General features: G+C 47.6%; 1 protein-coding gene across 1 annotated transcript in view; it reads right to left on the reverse strand.

Annotated features, from left to right (window-relative positions):
* The window catches only part of LOC135513356 (probable JmjC domain-containing histone demethylation protein 2C), a 351,376-nt gene that overhangs the window by 45,552 nt on the left and 287,864 nt on the right, over window positions 1–17,960 (reverse strand). The window contains 4 exon segments of the mRNA XM_064936284.1: window positions 1,753–1,875; window positions 10,251–10,381; window positions 13,549–13,639; window positions 16,683–16,851. Of these exon segments, the coding sequence (XP_064792356.1) occupies window positions 1,753–1,875; window positions 10,251–10,381; window positions 13,549–13,639; window positions 16,683–16,851 (514 nt within the window).

A 17,960-nucleotide genomic window follows, 5' to 3' on the forward strand; every position in this document is an offset into this window, starting at 1 on the left:
ATATAGAGCACAGCCCAGTGTTGGTTATCTATTGACTATATAGAGCACAGCCCAGTGTTGGTTATCTATTGACTATATAGAGCACAGCCCAGTGTTGGTTATCTATTGACTATATAGAGCACAGCCCAGGGTTCAGTGTTGGTTATCTATTGACTATATAGAGCACAGCCCAGTGTTGGTTATCTATTGACTATATAGAGCACAGCCAAGGGTTGGTTATTTATTGACTATATAGAGCACAGCCCAGTGTTGGTTATTTATTGACTATATAGAGCACAGCCCAGTATTGGTTATTTATTGACTATATAGAGCACAGCCCAGGGTTGGTTATTTATTGACTATATAGAGCACAGCCCAGGGTTGGTTATCTATTGACTATATAGAGCACAGCCCAGGGTTGGTTATCTATTGACTATATAGAGCACAGCCCAGTGTTGGTTATCTATTGACTATATAGAGCACAGCCCAGTGTTGGTTATCTATTGACTATATAGAGCACAGCACAGTGTTGGTTATCTATTGACTATATAGAGCACAGCCCAGTGTTGGTTATCTATTGACTATATAGAGCACAGCCCAGTGTTGGTTATCTATTGACTATATAGAGCACAGCCCAGTGTTGGTTATCTATTGACTATATAGAGCACAGCCCAGTGTTGGTTATCTATTGACTATATAGAGCACAGCCCAGGGTTCAGTGTTGGTTATCTATTGACTATATAGAGCACAGCCCAGTGTTGGTTATCTATTGACTATATAGAGCACAGCCCAGGGTTGGTTATTTATTGACTATATAGAGCACAGCCCAGGGTTGGTTATTTATTGACTATATAGAGCACAGCCCAGGGTTGGTTATCTATTGACTATATAGAGCACAGCCCAGGGTTGGTTATCTATTGACTATATAGAGCACAGCCCAGTGTTGGTTATCTATTGACTATATAGAGCACAGCACAGTGTTGGTTATCTATTGACTATATAGAGCACAGCCCAGTGTTGGTTATCTATTGACTATATAGAGCACAGCCCAGTGTTGGTTATCTATTGACTATATAGAGCACAGCCCAGTGTTGGTTATCTATTGACTATATAGAGCACAGCCCAGTGTTGGTTATCTATTGACTATATAGAGCACAGCCCAGGGTTGGTTATTTATTGACTATATAGTGCACAGCCCAGGGTTGGTTATTTATTGACTATATAGAGCACAGCCCAGGGTTGGTTATCTATTGACTATATAGAGCACAGCCCAGGGTTGGTTATCTATTGACTATATAGAGCACAGCCCAGTGTTGGTTATCTATTGACTATATAGAGCACAGCCCAGTGTTGGTTATCTATTGACTATATAGAGCACAGCCCAGTGTTGGTTATCTATTGACTATATAGAGCACAGCCCAGTGTTGGTTATTTATTGACTATATAGAGCACAGCCCAGGGTTGGTTATCTATTGACTATATAGAGCACAGCCCAGGGTTGGTTATCTATTGACTATATAGAGCACAGCCCAGTGTTGGTTATCTATTGACTATATAGAGCACAGCCCAGGGTTGGTTATCTATTGACTATATAGAGCACAGCCCAGGGTTGGTTATCTATTGACTATATAGAGCACAGCCCAGGGTTGGTTATCTATTGACTATATAGAGCACAGCCCAGTGTTGGTTATCTATTGACTATATAGAGCACAGCCCAGGGTTGGTTATCTATTGACTATATAGAGCACAGCCCAGGGTTGGTTCGCTTCTTACCCGTCTTGGACAGGACTCCGTTCCCCTTGGCCACTCCTACGTACACCAGGACAGAGACGATGTCAGAGACCTCCATGTGAAGGTTAGCTGTCCCAAAGTCCTGCTCCTGAGACGCTGCCACTCCTACAGGGAGAGAGGAGGAAGCTTCAGCATGTTGTTGATGTGTATTCAAGGCTTCCGGAGATAATCTGACCTCTATCAGTAGACATTGATATCAGAATAAACTATGTCTTGCTTTCATTTTAATTCCAGCAGCATTCATGTTCCATTTCTGCTTTGTTAGGTTTCAATGAAACACATATTGATGGTGTAGCATTGACAGTGACCTGAGACCGGTTCACTGACAGTGACCTGAGGCCCGTTCATTGACAGTGACCTGAGGCCCGTTCATTGACAGTGACCTGAGGCCCGTTCACTGACAGTGACCTGAGGCCTGATCATTGACAGTGACCTGAGACTCGTTCATTGACAGTGACCTGAGGCCCGTTCACTGACAGTGACCTGAGACCTGAGGCCCGTTCATTGACAGTGACCTGAGACCCGTTCATTGACAGTGACCTGAGGCCTGTTCATTGACAGTGACCTGAGGCCTGTTCATTGACAGTGACCTGAGGCCTGTTCATTGACAGTGACCTGAGGCCTGTTCATTGACAGTGACCTGAGGCCTGTTCACTGACAGTGACCTGAGACCTGTTCATTGACAGTGACCTGAGGCCTGTTCATTGACAGTGACCTGAGACCTGAGGCCTGTTCACTGACAGTGACCTGAGACCTGAGGCCCGTTCATTGACAGTGACCTGAGACCTGTTCATTGACAGTGACCTGAGACCTGAGGCCTGATCATTGACAGTGACCTGAGACCTGAGGCCTGTTCATTGACAGTGACCTGAGACCTGAGGCCTGTTAATTGACAGTGACCTGAGACCTGAGACCCGTTCATTGACAGTGACCTGAGACCTGAGGCCCGTTCATTGACAGTGACCTGAGACCTGAGGCCCGTTCATTGACAGTGACCTGAGACCTGTTCATTGACAGTGACCTGAGACCTGAGACCTGTTCATTGACAGTGACCTGAGACCTGAGGCCTGTTCATTGACAGTGACCTGAGACCTGAGGCCTGATCATTGACAGTGACCTGAGACCTGAGGCCTGATCATTGACAGTGACCTGAGACCTGAGACCTGTTCATTGACAGTGACCTGAGACCTGAGGCCTGTTCATTGACAGTGACCTGAGACCTGAGGCCTGTTCATTGACAGTGACCTGAGACCTGAGGCCTGTTCACTGACAGTGACCTGAGACCTGAGGCCTGTTCACTGACAGTGACCTGAGACCTGAGGCCCGTTCATTGACAGTGACCTGAGACCTGTTCATTGACAGTGACCTGAGACCTGTTCATTGACAGTGACCTGAGACCTGAGACCTGTTCATTGACAGTGACCTGAGACCTGAGGCCTGTTCATTGACAGTGACCTGAGACCTGAGACCTGTTCATTGACAGTGACCTGAGACCTGAGGCCTGTTCATTGACAGTGACCTGAGACCTGAGGCCTGTTCATTGACAGTGACCTGAGACCTGAGGCCTGTTCATTGACAGTGACCTGAGACCTGAGGCCTGTTCATTGACAGTGACCTGAGACCTGAGGCCTGTTCACTGACAGTGACCTGAGACCTGAGGCCTGATCATTGACAGTGACCTGAGGCCTGTTCATTGACAGTGACCTGAGACCTGAGGCCTGTTCACTGAGAGTGACCTGAGACCTGAGGCCCGTTCATTGACAGTGACCTGAGACCCGTTCATTGACAGTGACCTGAGACCTGTTCATTGACAGTGACCTGAGACCTGAGGCCTGATCATTGACAGTGACCTGAGACCTGAGGCCTGTTCATTGACAGTGACCTGAGACCTGAGGCCTGTTCATTGACAGTGACCTGAGACTCGTTCATTGACAGTGACCTGAGGCCCGTTCACTGACAGTGACCTGAGACCTGAGGCCCGTTCATTGACAGTGACCTGAGACCTGAGACCTGTTCATTGACAGTGACCTGAGACCTGTTCATTGACAGTGACCTGAGACCTGAGGCCTGTTCATTGACAGTGACCTGAGACCTGAGGCCCGTTCATTGACAGTGACCTGAGACCTGAGACCTGTTCATTGACAGTGACCTGAGACCTGAGGCCTGTTCATTGACAGTGACCTGAGACCTGAGGCCTGATCATTGACAGTGACCTGAGACCTGAGGCCTGATCATTGACAGTGACCTGAGACCTGAGGCCTGATCATTGACAGTGACCTGAGACTCGTTCATTGACAGTGACCTGAGGCCCGTTCACTGACAGTGACCTGAGACCTGAGGCCCGTTCATTGACAGTGACCTGAGACCTGTTCATTGACAGTGACCTGAGACCTGAGGCCTGTTCATTGACAGTGACCTGAGACCTGAGGCCTGTTCATTGACAGTGACCTGAGACCTGTTCATTGACAGTGACCTGAGACCTGAGGCCTGATCATTGACAGTGACCTGAGACCTGAGGCCTGTTCATTGACAGTGACCTGAGACCTGAGGCCTGATCATTGACAGTGACCTGAGACCTGAGGCCTGATCATTGACAGTGACCTGAGACCTGAGGCCTGATCATTGACAGTGACCTGAGGCCTGTTCATTGACAGTGACCTGAGACCTGAGGCCTGATCATTGACAGTGACCTGAGACCTGAGGCCTGATCATTGACAGTGACCTGAGACTCGTTCATTGACAGTGACCTGAGGCCCGTTCACTGACAGTGACCTGAGACCTGAGACCTGTTCACTGACAGTGACCTGAGACCTGAGGCCCGTTCACTGACAGTGACCTGAGACCTGTTCATTGACAGTGACCTGAGGCCTGTTCATTGACAGTGACCTGAGACCTGAGGCCTGATCATTGACAGTGACCTGAGACCTGAGGCCTGATCATTGACAGTGACCTGAGACCTGAGGCCTGTTCATTGACAGTGACCTGAGACCTGAGGCCTGTTCACTGACAGTGACCTGAGACCTGAGGCCCGTTCATTGACAGTGACCTGAGACCTGAGGCCTGTTCATTGACAGTGACCTGAGACCTGAGGCCTGTTCATTGACAGTGACCTGAGACCTGAGGCCTGATCATTGACAGTGACCTGAGACTCGTTCATTGACAGTGACCTGAGGCCCGTTCACTGACAGTGACCTGAGACCTGAGGCCCGTTCATTGACAGTGACCTGAGGCCTGTTCATTGACAGTGACCTGAGACCTGTTCATTGACAGTGACCTGAGACCTGAGGCCTGTTCATTGACAGTGACCTGAGAACTGAGGCCTGTTCATTGACAGTGACCTGAGACCTGAGGCCTGATCATTGACAGTGACCTGAGACCTGAGGCCTGATCATTGACAGTGACCTGAGACCTGAGGCCTGATCATTGACAGTGACCTGAGACCTGAGGCCTGATCATTGACAGTGACCTGAGACCTGAGGCCTGATCATTGACAGTGACCTGAGACTCGTTCATTGACAGTGACCTGAGGCCGGTTCACTGACAGTGAACTGAGACCTGAGGCCCGTTCACTGACAGTGACCTGAGACCTGTTCACTGACAGTGACCTGAGACCTGAGGCCTGTTCACTGACAGTGACCTGAGACCTGAGGCCTGTTCATTGACAGTGACCTGAGACCTGAGGCCTGTTCATTGACCTGAGACCTGAGGCCTGTTCATTGACAGTGACCTGAGACCTGAGGCCTGTTCATTGACAGTGACCTGAGACCTGAGGCCTGTTCATTGACAGTGACCTGAGGCCTGTTCATTGACAGTGACCTGAGGCCTGTTCATTGACAGTGACCTGAGGCCTGTTCATTGACAGTGACCTGAGACCTGAGGCCCGTTCACTGACAGTGACCTGAGGCCTGTTCACTGACAGTGACCTGAGACCTGAGGCCTGTTCATTGACAGTGACCTGAGACCTGAGGCCTGTTCACTGACAGTGACCTGAGACCTGAGGCCTGTTCATTGACAGTGACCTGAGACCTGAGACCTGTTCATTGACAGTGACCTGAGACCTGTTCATTGACAGTGACCTGAGACCTGAGGCCTGTTCATTGACAGTGACCTGAGACCTGAGGCCTGATCATTGACAGTGACCTGAGACTCGTTCATTGACAGTGACCTGAGACCTGAGGCCCGTTCATTGACAGTGACCTGAGACCTGTTCATTGACAGTGACCTGAGACCTGAGGCCTGTTCATTGACAGTGACCTGAGACCTGTTCATTGACAGTGACCTGAGACCTGAGGCCTGATCATTGACAGTGACCTGAGGCCTGTTCATTGACAGTGACCTGAGACCTGAGGCCTGATCATTGACAGTGACCTGAGACCTGAGGCCTGATCATTGACAGTGACCTGAGGCCTGATCATTGACAGTGACCTGAGACCTGAGGCCTGATCATTGACAGTGACCTGAGACCCGTTCATTGACAGTGACCTGAGGCCGGTTCACTGACAGTGACCTGAGACCTGAGGCCCGTTCACTGACAGTGACCTGAGACCTGAGGCCCGTTCACTGACAGTGACCTGAGACCTGAGACCTGTTCATTGACAGTGACCTGAGACCTGAGGCCTGTTCATTGACAGTGACCTGAGACCTGAGGCCTGATCATTGACAGTGACCTGAGACCTGAGGCCCGTTCACTGACAGTGACCTGAGGCCCGTTCATTGACAGTGACCTGAGGCCCGTTCACTGACAGTGACCTGAGACCTGTTCATTGACAGTGACCTGAGACCTGAGGCCTGTTCATTGACAGTGACCTGAGGCCTGTTCATTGACAGTGACCTGAGACCTGAGGCCTGTTCATTGACAGTGACCTGAGACCTGAGGCCTGTTCACTGACAGTGACCTGAGACCTGAGGCCCGTTCATTGACAGTGACCTGAGACCTGAGACCTGTTCATTGACAGTGACCTGAGACCTGAGGCCTGTTCATTGACAGTGACCTGAGACCTGAGGCCTGTTCATTGACAGTGACCTGAGACCTGAGGCCTGATCATTGACAGTGACCTGAGACCTGAGGCCTGATCATTGACAGTGACCTGAGACTCGTTCATTGACAGTGACCTGAGGCCCGTTCACTGACAGTGACCTGAGACCTGAGGCCCGTTCATTGACAGTGACCTGAGACCTGTTCATTGACAGTGACCTGAGACCTGTTCATTGACAGTGACCTGAGACCTGAGGCCTGATCATTGACAGTGACCTGAGACCTGAGGCCCGTTCACTGACAGTGACCTGAGACCTGTTCACTGACAGTGACCTGAGACCTGAGACCTGATCATTGACAGTGACCTGAGACCTGAGGCCTGTTCACTGACAGTGACCTGAGACCTGAGACCTGTTCATTGACAGTGACCTGAGACCTGAGGCCTGTTCATTGACAGTGACCTGAGACCTGAGGTCTGATCATTGACAGTGACCTGAGACCTGAGGCCTGATCATTGACAGTGACCTGAGACCTGAGGCCCGTTCACTGACAGTGACCTGAGAACCGTTCATTGACAGTGACCTGAGGCCCGAGGCCCGTTCATTGACAGTGACCTGAGACCTGAGACCTGTTCATTGACAGTGACCTGAGACCTGAGGCCTGATCATTGACAGTGACCTGAGACCTGAGGCCTGTTCATTGACAGTGACCTGAGGCCTGATCATTGACAGTGACCTGAGACCTGAGGCCTGATCATTGACCGTGACCTGAGACCTGAGGCCTGTTCATTGACAGTGACCTGAGACCTGAGGCCCGTTCATTGACAGTGACCTGAGACCTGTTCATTGACAGTGACCTGAGACCTGAGGCCTGTTCATTGACAGTGACCTGAGACCTGTTCATTGACAGTGACCTGAGACCTGAGGCCTGATCATTGACAGTGACCTGAGGCCTGTTCATTGACAGTGACCTGAGACCTGAGGCCTGATCATTGACAGTGACCTGAGACCTGAGGCCTGATCATTGACAGTGACCTGAGGCCTGATCATTGACAGTGACCTGAGACCTGAGGCCTGATCATTGACAGTGACCTGAGACTCGTTCATTGACAGTGACCTGAGGCCGGTTCACTGACAGTGACCTGAGACCTGAGGCCCGTTCACTGACAGTGACCTGAGACCTGAGGCCCGTTCACTGACAGTGACCTGAGACCTGAGACCTGTTCATTGACAGTGACCTGAGACCTGAGGCCTGTTCATTGACAGTGACCTGAGACCTGAGGCCTGATCATTGACAGTGACCTGAGACCTGAGGCCCGTTCACTGACAGTGACCTGAGGCCCGTTCATTGACAGTGACCTGAGGCCCGTTCACTGACAGTGACCTGAGACCTGTTCATTGACAGTGACCTGAGACCTGAGGCCTGTTCATTGACAGTGACCTGAGGCCTGTTCATTGACAGTGACCTGAGACCTGAGGCCTGTTCATTGACAGTGACCTGAGACCTGAGGCCTGTTCACTGACAGTGACCTGAGACCTGAGGCCTGTTCATTGACAGTGACCTGAGGCCTGAGACCTGTTCATTGACAGAGACCTGAGGCCTGTTCATTGACAGTGACCTGAGACCTGAGGCCTGTTCATTGACAGTGACCTGAGACCTGAGGCCTGATCATTGACAGTGACCTGAGACCTGAGGCCTGATCATTGACAGTGACCTGAGACTCGTTCATTGACAGTGACCTGAGGCCCGTTCACTGACAGTGACCTGAGACCTGAGGCCCGTTCATTGACAGTGACCTGAGACCTGTTCATTGACAGTGACCTGAGACCTGTTCATTGACAGTGACCTGAGACCTGAGGCCTGATCATTGACAGTGACCTGAGACCTGAGGCCCGTTCACTGACAGTGACCTGAGACCTGTTCACTGACAGTGACCTGAGACCTGATCATTGACAGTGACCTGAGACCTGAGGCCTGTTCACTGACAGTGACCTGAGACCTGAGACCTGTTCATTGACAGTGACCTGAGACCTGAGGCCTGTTCATTGACAGTGACCTGAGACCTGAGGTCTGATCATTGACAGTGACCTGAGACCTGAGGCCTGATCATTGACAGTGACCTGAGACCTGAGGCCCGTTCACTGACAGTGACCTGAGAACCGTTCATTGACAGTGACCTGAGGCCCGAGGCCCGTTCATTGACAGTGACCTGAGACCTGAGACCTGTTCATTGACAGTGACCTGAGACCTGAGGCCTGATCATTGACAGTGACCTGAGACCTGAGGCCTGTTCATTGACAGTGACCTGAGGCCTGATCATTGACAGTGACCTGAGACCTGAGGCCTGATCATTGACCGTGACCTGAGACCTGAGGCCTGATCATTGACAGTGACCTGAGACCTGAGGCCTGATCATTGACAGTGACCTGAGACTCGTTCATTGACAGTGACCTGAGGCCGGTTCACTGACAGTGACCTGAGACCTGAGAACTGACAGTGACCTGAGACCTGAGGCCCGTTCACTGACAGTGACCTGAGACTCGTTCATTGACAGTGACCTGAGGCCGGTTCACTGACAGTGACCTGAGACCTGAGGCCTGTTCATTGACAGTGACCTGAGACCTGAGGCCTGTTCATTGACAGTGACCTGAGACCTGAGACCTGTTCATTGACAGTGACCTGAGACCTGTTCATTGACAGTGACCTGAGACCTGAGGCCTGTTCATTGACAGTGACCTGAGACCTGAGGCCTGTTCACTGACAGTGACCTGAGACCTGAGGCCCGTTCATTGACAGTGACCTGAGACCTGAGACCTGTTCATTGACAGTGACCTGAGACCTGAGGCCTGTTCATTGACAGTGACCTGAGACCTGAGGCCTGATCATTGACAGTGACCTGAGACCTGAGGCCTGATCATTGACAGTGACCTGAGACTCGTTCATTGACAGTGACCTGAGACCTGAGACCTGTTCATTGACAGTGACCTGAGACCTGAGGCCTGATCATTGACAGTGACCTGAGACTCGTTCATTGACAGTGACCTGAGGCCGGTTCACTGACAGTGACCTGAGGCCCGTTCACTGACAGTGACCTGAGACCTGAGACCTGTTCATTGACAGTGACCTGAGGCCTGTTCATTGACAGTGACCTGAGGCCTGATCATTGACAGTGACCTGAGGCCTGATCATTGACAGTGACCTGAGACCTGAGGCCTGATCATTGACAGTGACCTGAGACCTGAGGCCCGTTCACTGACAGTGACCTGAGGCCCGTTCATTGACAGTGACCTGAGGCCCGTTCACTGACAGTGACCTGAGGCCCGTTCATAGACAGTGACCTGAGGCCCGTTCACTGACAGTGACCTGATGCCCGTTCATTGACAGTGACCTGAGACCTGAGGCCCGTTCACTGACAGTGACCTGATGCCCGTTCATTGACAGTGACCTGAGGCCTGTTCATTGACAGTGACCTGAGGCCTGGTCGATGTTAAATGAACGCTCGTACCATAAGCACAGCAGAGGCGTGGTCCGAGGTCTGGGCGTACGAAGAAGCTGGGTAGATGAGAGGCCAGGTTGAGGTTCCCTTCAGGGTCACAATACTCAGGCAGGGGCAGATTCCTCATCAGGTCATCATACCTAGACAAGACCAGACCAGACAGACAGACGACACACAGGGACACACAGAGAGAAAACAGCGAGAGAGAGCGTTATACAGCTGGATCTACTGGATCTACTAGACAGTGTTATATAGCTGGATCTACTAGACAGTGTGATATAGCTGGATCTACTAGACAGTGTGATATAGCTGGATCTACTAGACAGTGTGATATAGCTGGCTCTACTAGACTAGGGTCCTGTTATAGTCGGTAGAGCATGGACGCCTAGCGTCGACCTAGTTTCCCGCTAGGGCCACCCATATGTAAAAGTAGTGGCCCCGGCCGACTTGTAAGTCGCTTTGGACAAAAGCGTCTGCTAAATGGGATATATATTTTATATTATATATATTGATATAGCTGGCTCTACTAGACAGTGTGATATAGCTTGATCTACTGGACCTACTAAAAGTGTTATATAGCTGGACCTACTGGATCTACTAGACAGTGTTGTATAGCTGGATCTACTAGACAGTGTGATATAGCTGGATCTACTGGACCTACTAGACAGTGTTATATAGCTGGATGTACTAGACAGTGTTATATAGCTGGATCTACTAGACAGTGTGATATAGCTGGATCTACTAGACAGTGTGATATAGCTGGATCTACTAGACAGTGTTATATAGCTGGATGTACTAGACAGTGTTATATAGCTGGATCTACTAGACAGTGTGATATAGCTGGATCTACTAGACAGTGTGATATAGCTGGACCTACTAGACAGTGTTATATAGCTGGATCTACTAGACAGTGTGATATAGCTGGATCTACTAGACAGTGTGATATAGCTGGATCTACTAGACAGTGTGATATAGCTGGATCTACTGGACCTACTAGACAGTGTTATATAGCTGGATGTACTAGACAGTGTTATATAGCTGGATCTACTAGACAGTGTGATATAGCTGGATCTACTAGACAGTGTGATATAGCTGGATCTACTAGACAGTGTGATATAGCTGGATCTACTAGACAGTGTTATATAGCTGGATCTACTAGACAGTGTGATATAGCTGGATCTACTAGACAGTGTGATATAGCTGGATCTACTAGACAGTGTGATATAGCTGGCTCTACTAGACAGTGTGATATAGCTGGATCTACTAGACAGTGTGATATAGCTGGATCTACTAGACAGTGTGATATAGCTGGATCTACTAGACAGTGTGATATAGCTGGATCTACTAGACAGTGTGATATAGCTGGATCTACTAGACAGTGTGATATAGCTGGCTCTACTAGACAGTGTGATATAGCTGGATCTACTAGACAGTGTGATATAGCTGGATCTACTAGACAGTGTGATATAGCTGGATCTACTAGACAGTGTGATATAGCTGGATCTACTAGACAGTGTGATATAGCTGGATCTACAAGACAGTGTTATATAGCTGGACCTACTAGACAGTGTTATATAGCTGGATCTACTAGACAGTGTTATATAGCTGGATCTACTAGACAGTGTGATATAGCTGGATCTACTAGACAGGGTTATATAGCTGGATCTACTTGACAGTGTTATATAGCTGGATCTACTAGACAGTGTGATATAGCTGGATCTACAAGACAGTGTTATATAGCTGGACCTACTAGACAGTGTTATATAGCTGGATCTACTAGACAGTGTTATATAGCTGGATCTACTAGACAGTGTGATATAGCTGGATCTACTAGACAGGGTTATATAGCTGGATCTACTGGACCTACTTGACAGTGTTATATAGCTGGATCTACTAGACAGTGTGATATAGCTGGATCTACAAGACAGTGTTATATAGCTGGACCTACTAGACAGTGTTATATAGCTGGATCTACTAGACAGTGTTATATAGCTGGATCTACTAGACAGTGTGATATAGCTGGATCTACTAGACAGTGTGATATAGCTGGCTCTACTAGACAGTGTGATATAGCTGGATCTACTAGACAGTGTGATATAGCTGGATCTACTAGACAGTGTGATATAGCTGGATCTACTAGACAGTGTGATATAGCTGGATCTACTAGACAGTGTGATATAGCTGGATCTACTAGACAGTGTGATATAGCTGGCTCTACTAGACAGTGTGATATAGCTGATCTACTAGACAGTGTGATATAGCTGGATCTACTAGACAGTGTGATATAGCTGTAGACAGTGTGATATAGCTGGATCTACTAGACAGTGTGATATAGCTGGATCTACAAGACAGTGTTATATAGCTGGACCTATAGACAGTGTTATATAGCTGATCTACTAGACAGTGTTATATAGCTGGATCTACTAGACAGTGTGATATAGCTGGATCTACTAGACAGGGTTATATAGCTGGATCTACTGGACCTACTTGACAGTGTTATATAGCTGGATCTACTAGACAGTGTGATATAGCTGGATCTACAAGACAGTGTTATATAGCTGGACCTACTAGACAGTGTTATATAGCTGATCTACTAGACAGTGTTATATAGGGATCTACTAGACAGTGTGATATGCTGATCTACTAGACAGGGTTATATCAGCTGTCTACTGGATCTACTTGACAGTGTTATATAGCTGGATCTACTAGACAGTGTGATATGTGATCTACAAGACAGTGTTATATAGCTGGACCTACTAGACAGTGTTATATAGCTGGATCTACTAGACAGTGTTATATAGCTGGATCTACTAGACAGTGTGATATAGCTGGATCTACTAGACAGGGTTATATAGCTGGATCTACTGGACCTACTTGACAGTGTTATATAGCTGGATCTACTAGACAGTGTTATATAGCTGGATCTACTAGACAGTGTTATATAGCTGGACCTACTGGATCTACTAGACAGTGCTATATAGCTGGATCTACTAGACAGTGTGATATAGCTGGATCTACTGGATCTACTAGACAGTGTTATATAGCTGGACCTACTGGATCTACTAGACAGTGTTATATAGCTGGATCTACTAGACAGTGTGATATAGCTGGATCTACTAGACAGTGTGATATAGCTGGACCTACTGGATCTACTAGACAGTGTTATATAACTGGATGTACTAGATCTAGTAGACAGTGTTATATTGCTGGATCTACTGGACCTACTTCCCAGACAAACCAGTAGACTGTGGAGAATCCCCATGACTATGACTGTGTGCTTGGCTATGATGAGTTGGCCTTGGCCTACCTGGAAGGCATCAGGGCCATGAACTCCTCTCCTGATGGCCAGTCCTTCAGCCTGTACACCACGGTGTCTCCTTGTCTTTAGACTTGGGTCTCTGAGAATAGGGAGGGAACACAGGAGACTTTAGTAAGAGTATCGATAGGGAAAGATGCTTTCCTGTAAACATTGACATAATCAATGCATTGGTATTATAACTAATATACAACAACATACACTGCTTTCTTCAGGAAAATGTCCAAGATGGACAAAGGGGGCGTTGTTGGGGCTGTGTTTGATACTGTTAACCATCAGGTTCTCATCACATAATTGTCCAAGTTAAACTTTCCCCTGATGCCTTGAGATGGATGAAATCATACCTCGAAGGCAGAACTCAGTGTGTCAGAGTGAGCAATGAGCTGTCGCCCATTCTTAGCTATGATGTGGGCGTCATCCCCACAGCATGATGCTGCCACCACCATGCTTCACCATAGGGATGGTGCCATGTTTTCTCCAGACGTGACCCATGGCATTCAGGCCAAGGATTTCAATTTTGGCTCCATCAGACCAGAGAATCTTGTTTGTCATGGTCTGAAAGTCCTTGAGGTGCCTTTTTGCAAACTCCAAGCAGGCTGTCATGTGCCTTTTAATGAGGAGTGGCTTCCATCTGGCCACTCTACCATAAAGGCCTGATTGGTGGAGTGCTGCAGAGATGGTTGTCCTTCTGGAAGCTTCTCCCATCTCTACAGAGGAACTCTGGAGCTCTGTCACCTCCCTGACCAAGGCCCTTCTCCCCCGATTGCTCAGTTTGGCCGGGAAGCCAGATCTACGGAGAGTCTTGGTGGTTCCAAACTTCTTCTATTTAATAATGATGCCACTGTGTTCTTGGGGAACTTCAATGCTGCAGAATATGTTTTGGTACCCTTCCCCAGATCTGTGCAATGTGTTTCATCCTGTCTCGGGGCTCTACGGACAATTCCTTCGACCTCATGGCCTGGTTTCTGCTCAGACATGCATTGTCAACTGTGGGACCTTATATAGACAGGTGTGTGTGCCTTGCCAAGTCATGTCCAATCAACTGTGGGACCTTATATAGACAGGTGTGTGTGCCTTGCCAAGTCATGTCCAATCAACTGTGGGACCTTATATAGACAGGTGTGTGTGCCTTGCCAAGTCATGTCCAATCAACTGTGGGACCTTATATAGACAGGTGTGTGTGCCTTGCCAAGTCATGTCCAATCAACTGTGGGACCTTATATAGACAGGTGTGTGTGCCTTGCCAAGTCATGTCCAATCAACTGTGGGACCTTATATAGACAGGGTGTGTGCCTTGCCAAGTCATGTCCAATCAACTGTGGGACCTTATATAGACAGGTGTGTGTGCCTTGCCAAGTCATGTCCAATCAACTGTGGGACCTTATATAGACAGGTGTGTGTGCCTTGCCAAGTCATGTCCAATCAACTGTGGGACCTTATATAGACAGGTGTGTGTGCCTTGCCAAGTCATGTCCAATCAATTGAATTTACCACATGTACTGTGGTAAAAACATCAAGGATGATCAATGGAAACAGGATGCATCTGAGCTCAATTTCGAGTCACATAGCAAAGGGTCTGAATACTTACGTAAATAAGTTTATTTTTATTTTTTAATTAGCAACATTTTCTAAAAACCTGTTTTCACTTTGTCATTATGGGGTATTGTCTACAGAATTTTTAATCCAGTTTAGAATAAATCTAACGTAACAAAATGTGTAAATGCACTGTATATCAAGAATGGTCCACTACCCAGAAGACATCAGGCCAACTTGACAACGGTGGGAAGCATTGGATTCAACATGGGGCCAGCATCCCTGTGGAACGCTTTCGACACCTTGTAGAGTCCATGACCCGACGAACTGAGACTGTTCTGAAGGCAAAAGGGGGTTCAACTCAATATTAGGAAGGTGTTCCTGATGTTTGGCATACTCCGGGTCGACACTTAGTGTTTGGCATACTCCGGGTCGACACTTAGTGTTTGGCATACTCCGGGTCGACACTTAGTGTTTGGCATACTCCGGGTCGACACTTAGTGTTTGGCATACTCCGGGTCGACACTTAGTGTTTGGCATACTCCGGGTCGACACTTAGTGTTTGGCATACTCCGGGTCGACACTTAGTGTTTGGCATACTCCGGGTCGACACTTAGTGTTTGGCATACTCCGGGTAGACACTTAGTGTTTGGTATACTCCGGGTAGACAGTGTACAAAACATTAAGAACACCTTAATAGAGTTGGACAGGAGCTCTTAATGTTTTGAATACTCAGTGTATATCATAAATATACTTAATTACTAATAATATGAATACTCTATACTATCATTATCAATAACCTGATAAATGATGAAGATTACTCACTGGTGAGGTCCTGGATCAATAACCTGATAAGTGATGAAGGCTACTCACTGGTGAGGTCCTCGATCAATAACCTGATAAGTGATGAAGGCTACTCACTGCTGAGGTCCTGTATCAATAACCTGATAAGTGATGAAGGCTACTCATGGTGAGGTCCTGGATCAATAACCTGATAAATGATGAAGACTACTCACTGGTGAGGTCCTGGATCAATAACCTGATAAGTGATGAAGGCTACTCACTGGTGAGGTCCTGGATCAATAACCTGATAAGTGATGAAGGCTACTCACTGGTGAGGTCCTGGATCAATAACCTGATAAGTGATGAAGGCTACTAACTGGTGAGGTCCTGGATCAATAACCTGATAAGTGATGAAGGCTACTCACTGGTGAGGTCCTGGATCAATAACCTGATAAGTGATGAAGGCTACTCACTGGTGAGGTCCTGGATCAATAACCTGATAAGTGATGAAGGCTACTCACTGGTGAGGTCCTGGATCAATAACCTGATAAGTGATGAAGGCTACTCACTGGTGAGGTCCTGGATCAATAACCTGATAAGTGATGAAGGCTACTCACTGGTGAGGTCCTGGATCAATAACCTGATAAGTGATGAAGGCTACTCACTGGTGAGGTCCTGGATCAATAACCTGATAAGTGATGAAGGCTACTCACTGGTGAGGTCCTGGATCAATAACCTGATAAGTGATGAAGGCTACTCACTGGTGAGGTCCTGGATCAATAACCTGATAAGTGATTAAGGCTACTCACTGGTGAGGTCCTCGAAGCCGTCCCAGAACTCGTTGATTCCAGAGTTCGAGACAAGTCCATCTTTACAGTTCAGCAGGTCTCCCTGATGGTCAGCAAACTCCAGGTTGAAGCTGTCTGCCTTCCACAGAGCTGCATTCAGAGGCTTATGGAGCCCAGTCACCAGGACAGGCTGGAGAAGACAGGACAGTAGTTGTTGTTATAACGTTGAAATCGTCACATCAGGATTACATTTTTTATCGAATGAGAAGAAAGAAGAAACCCGCAGACTGCTCTTGCTACTATCACTGCTCTTTAACCTCTCTTGGGCAGTATCTTCACGTCCGGATGAAAAGCGTGCCCAAAGTAAACTGCCTGTTACTCAGGCCCAGAAGCTAGGATATGATTGGTAGATTTGGATAGAAAACACTCTAAAGTTTCTAAAACTGTTTGAATTATGACTGTGAGTATAACAGCACTGAGATGGCAGGCGAAACCCCGAGGACAAACCATCCTCCCCCCAAAAAGTTCAGCTTACCACTGTTTTCAACGGCTGTCACTTTTATGATAAGGCAAAGTCCTCTCAGTTCGCAGTTCCCGGGCTTCCACTAGACCTCAACAGTCTGTAGACAGAGTTTCAGGCTGTTTTTGGAAAAATGAGCCAGAAATTCTAGTTTTTCTATGCGGCTCCCATTTTGGCTGTAGTGTTTCCAAGCGTGTGGAAGAGAGAGAGCGTTCTTTGGTATTTTTCTCCGGTAAAGACAATAACGATTCTCCTTCTTAAATGTTATAGTTTATTTACATATTAGGGTACCTAAGGTTTGATTATAAACGTTGTTTGATTTGTTTGGAAAAATGTATTAGTAACGTTTGGGATTCATTTTGTATGCTATGCATTTTGATGGAGGGAAACTGGGTGGACTATTGACTGAAGCGCGCCAGCTAAACTGAGTTTTTATGGATATAAAGAAAGAAATTACAGAACAAAAGGACCATTTGTGATGTAACTGGGACCTTTTGGAGTGCCAACAGAAGAAGATCTTCAAAGGTAAGGCATTAATTATACCGCTATTTCTGACCTTCGTGGCGCACCTGCCTGGTTGAAATATGTTTTTCATGCTGTTGTATGCGGGGCGCTGTCCTCAGATAACCGCATGGTGTGTTTTCGCCGTAAAGCCTTTTTGAAATCTGACACAGCGGCTGGATTAACCAGAAGTTAAGCTTTATTTTGATGTATTACACTTGTGATTTTATGAAAGTGAAATATTTATAATTCTGTAGTTTGAATTCCGCGATCTGCAA

This window comes from Oncorhynchus masou, chromosome 24 (genome assembly GCF_036934945.1).
Source record: "Oncorhynchus masou masou isolate Uvic2021 chromosome 24, UVic_Omas_1.1, whole genome shotgun sequence".
Taxonomy (NCBI): Eukaryota; Metazoa; Chordata; class Actinopteri; order Salmoniformes; family Salmonidae; genus Oncorhynchus; species Oncorhynchus masou.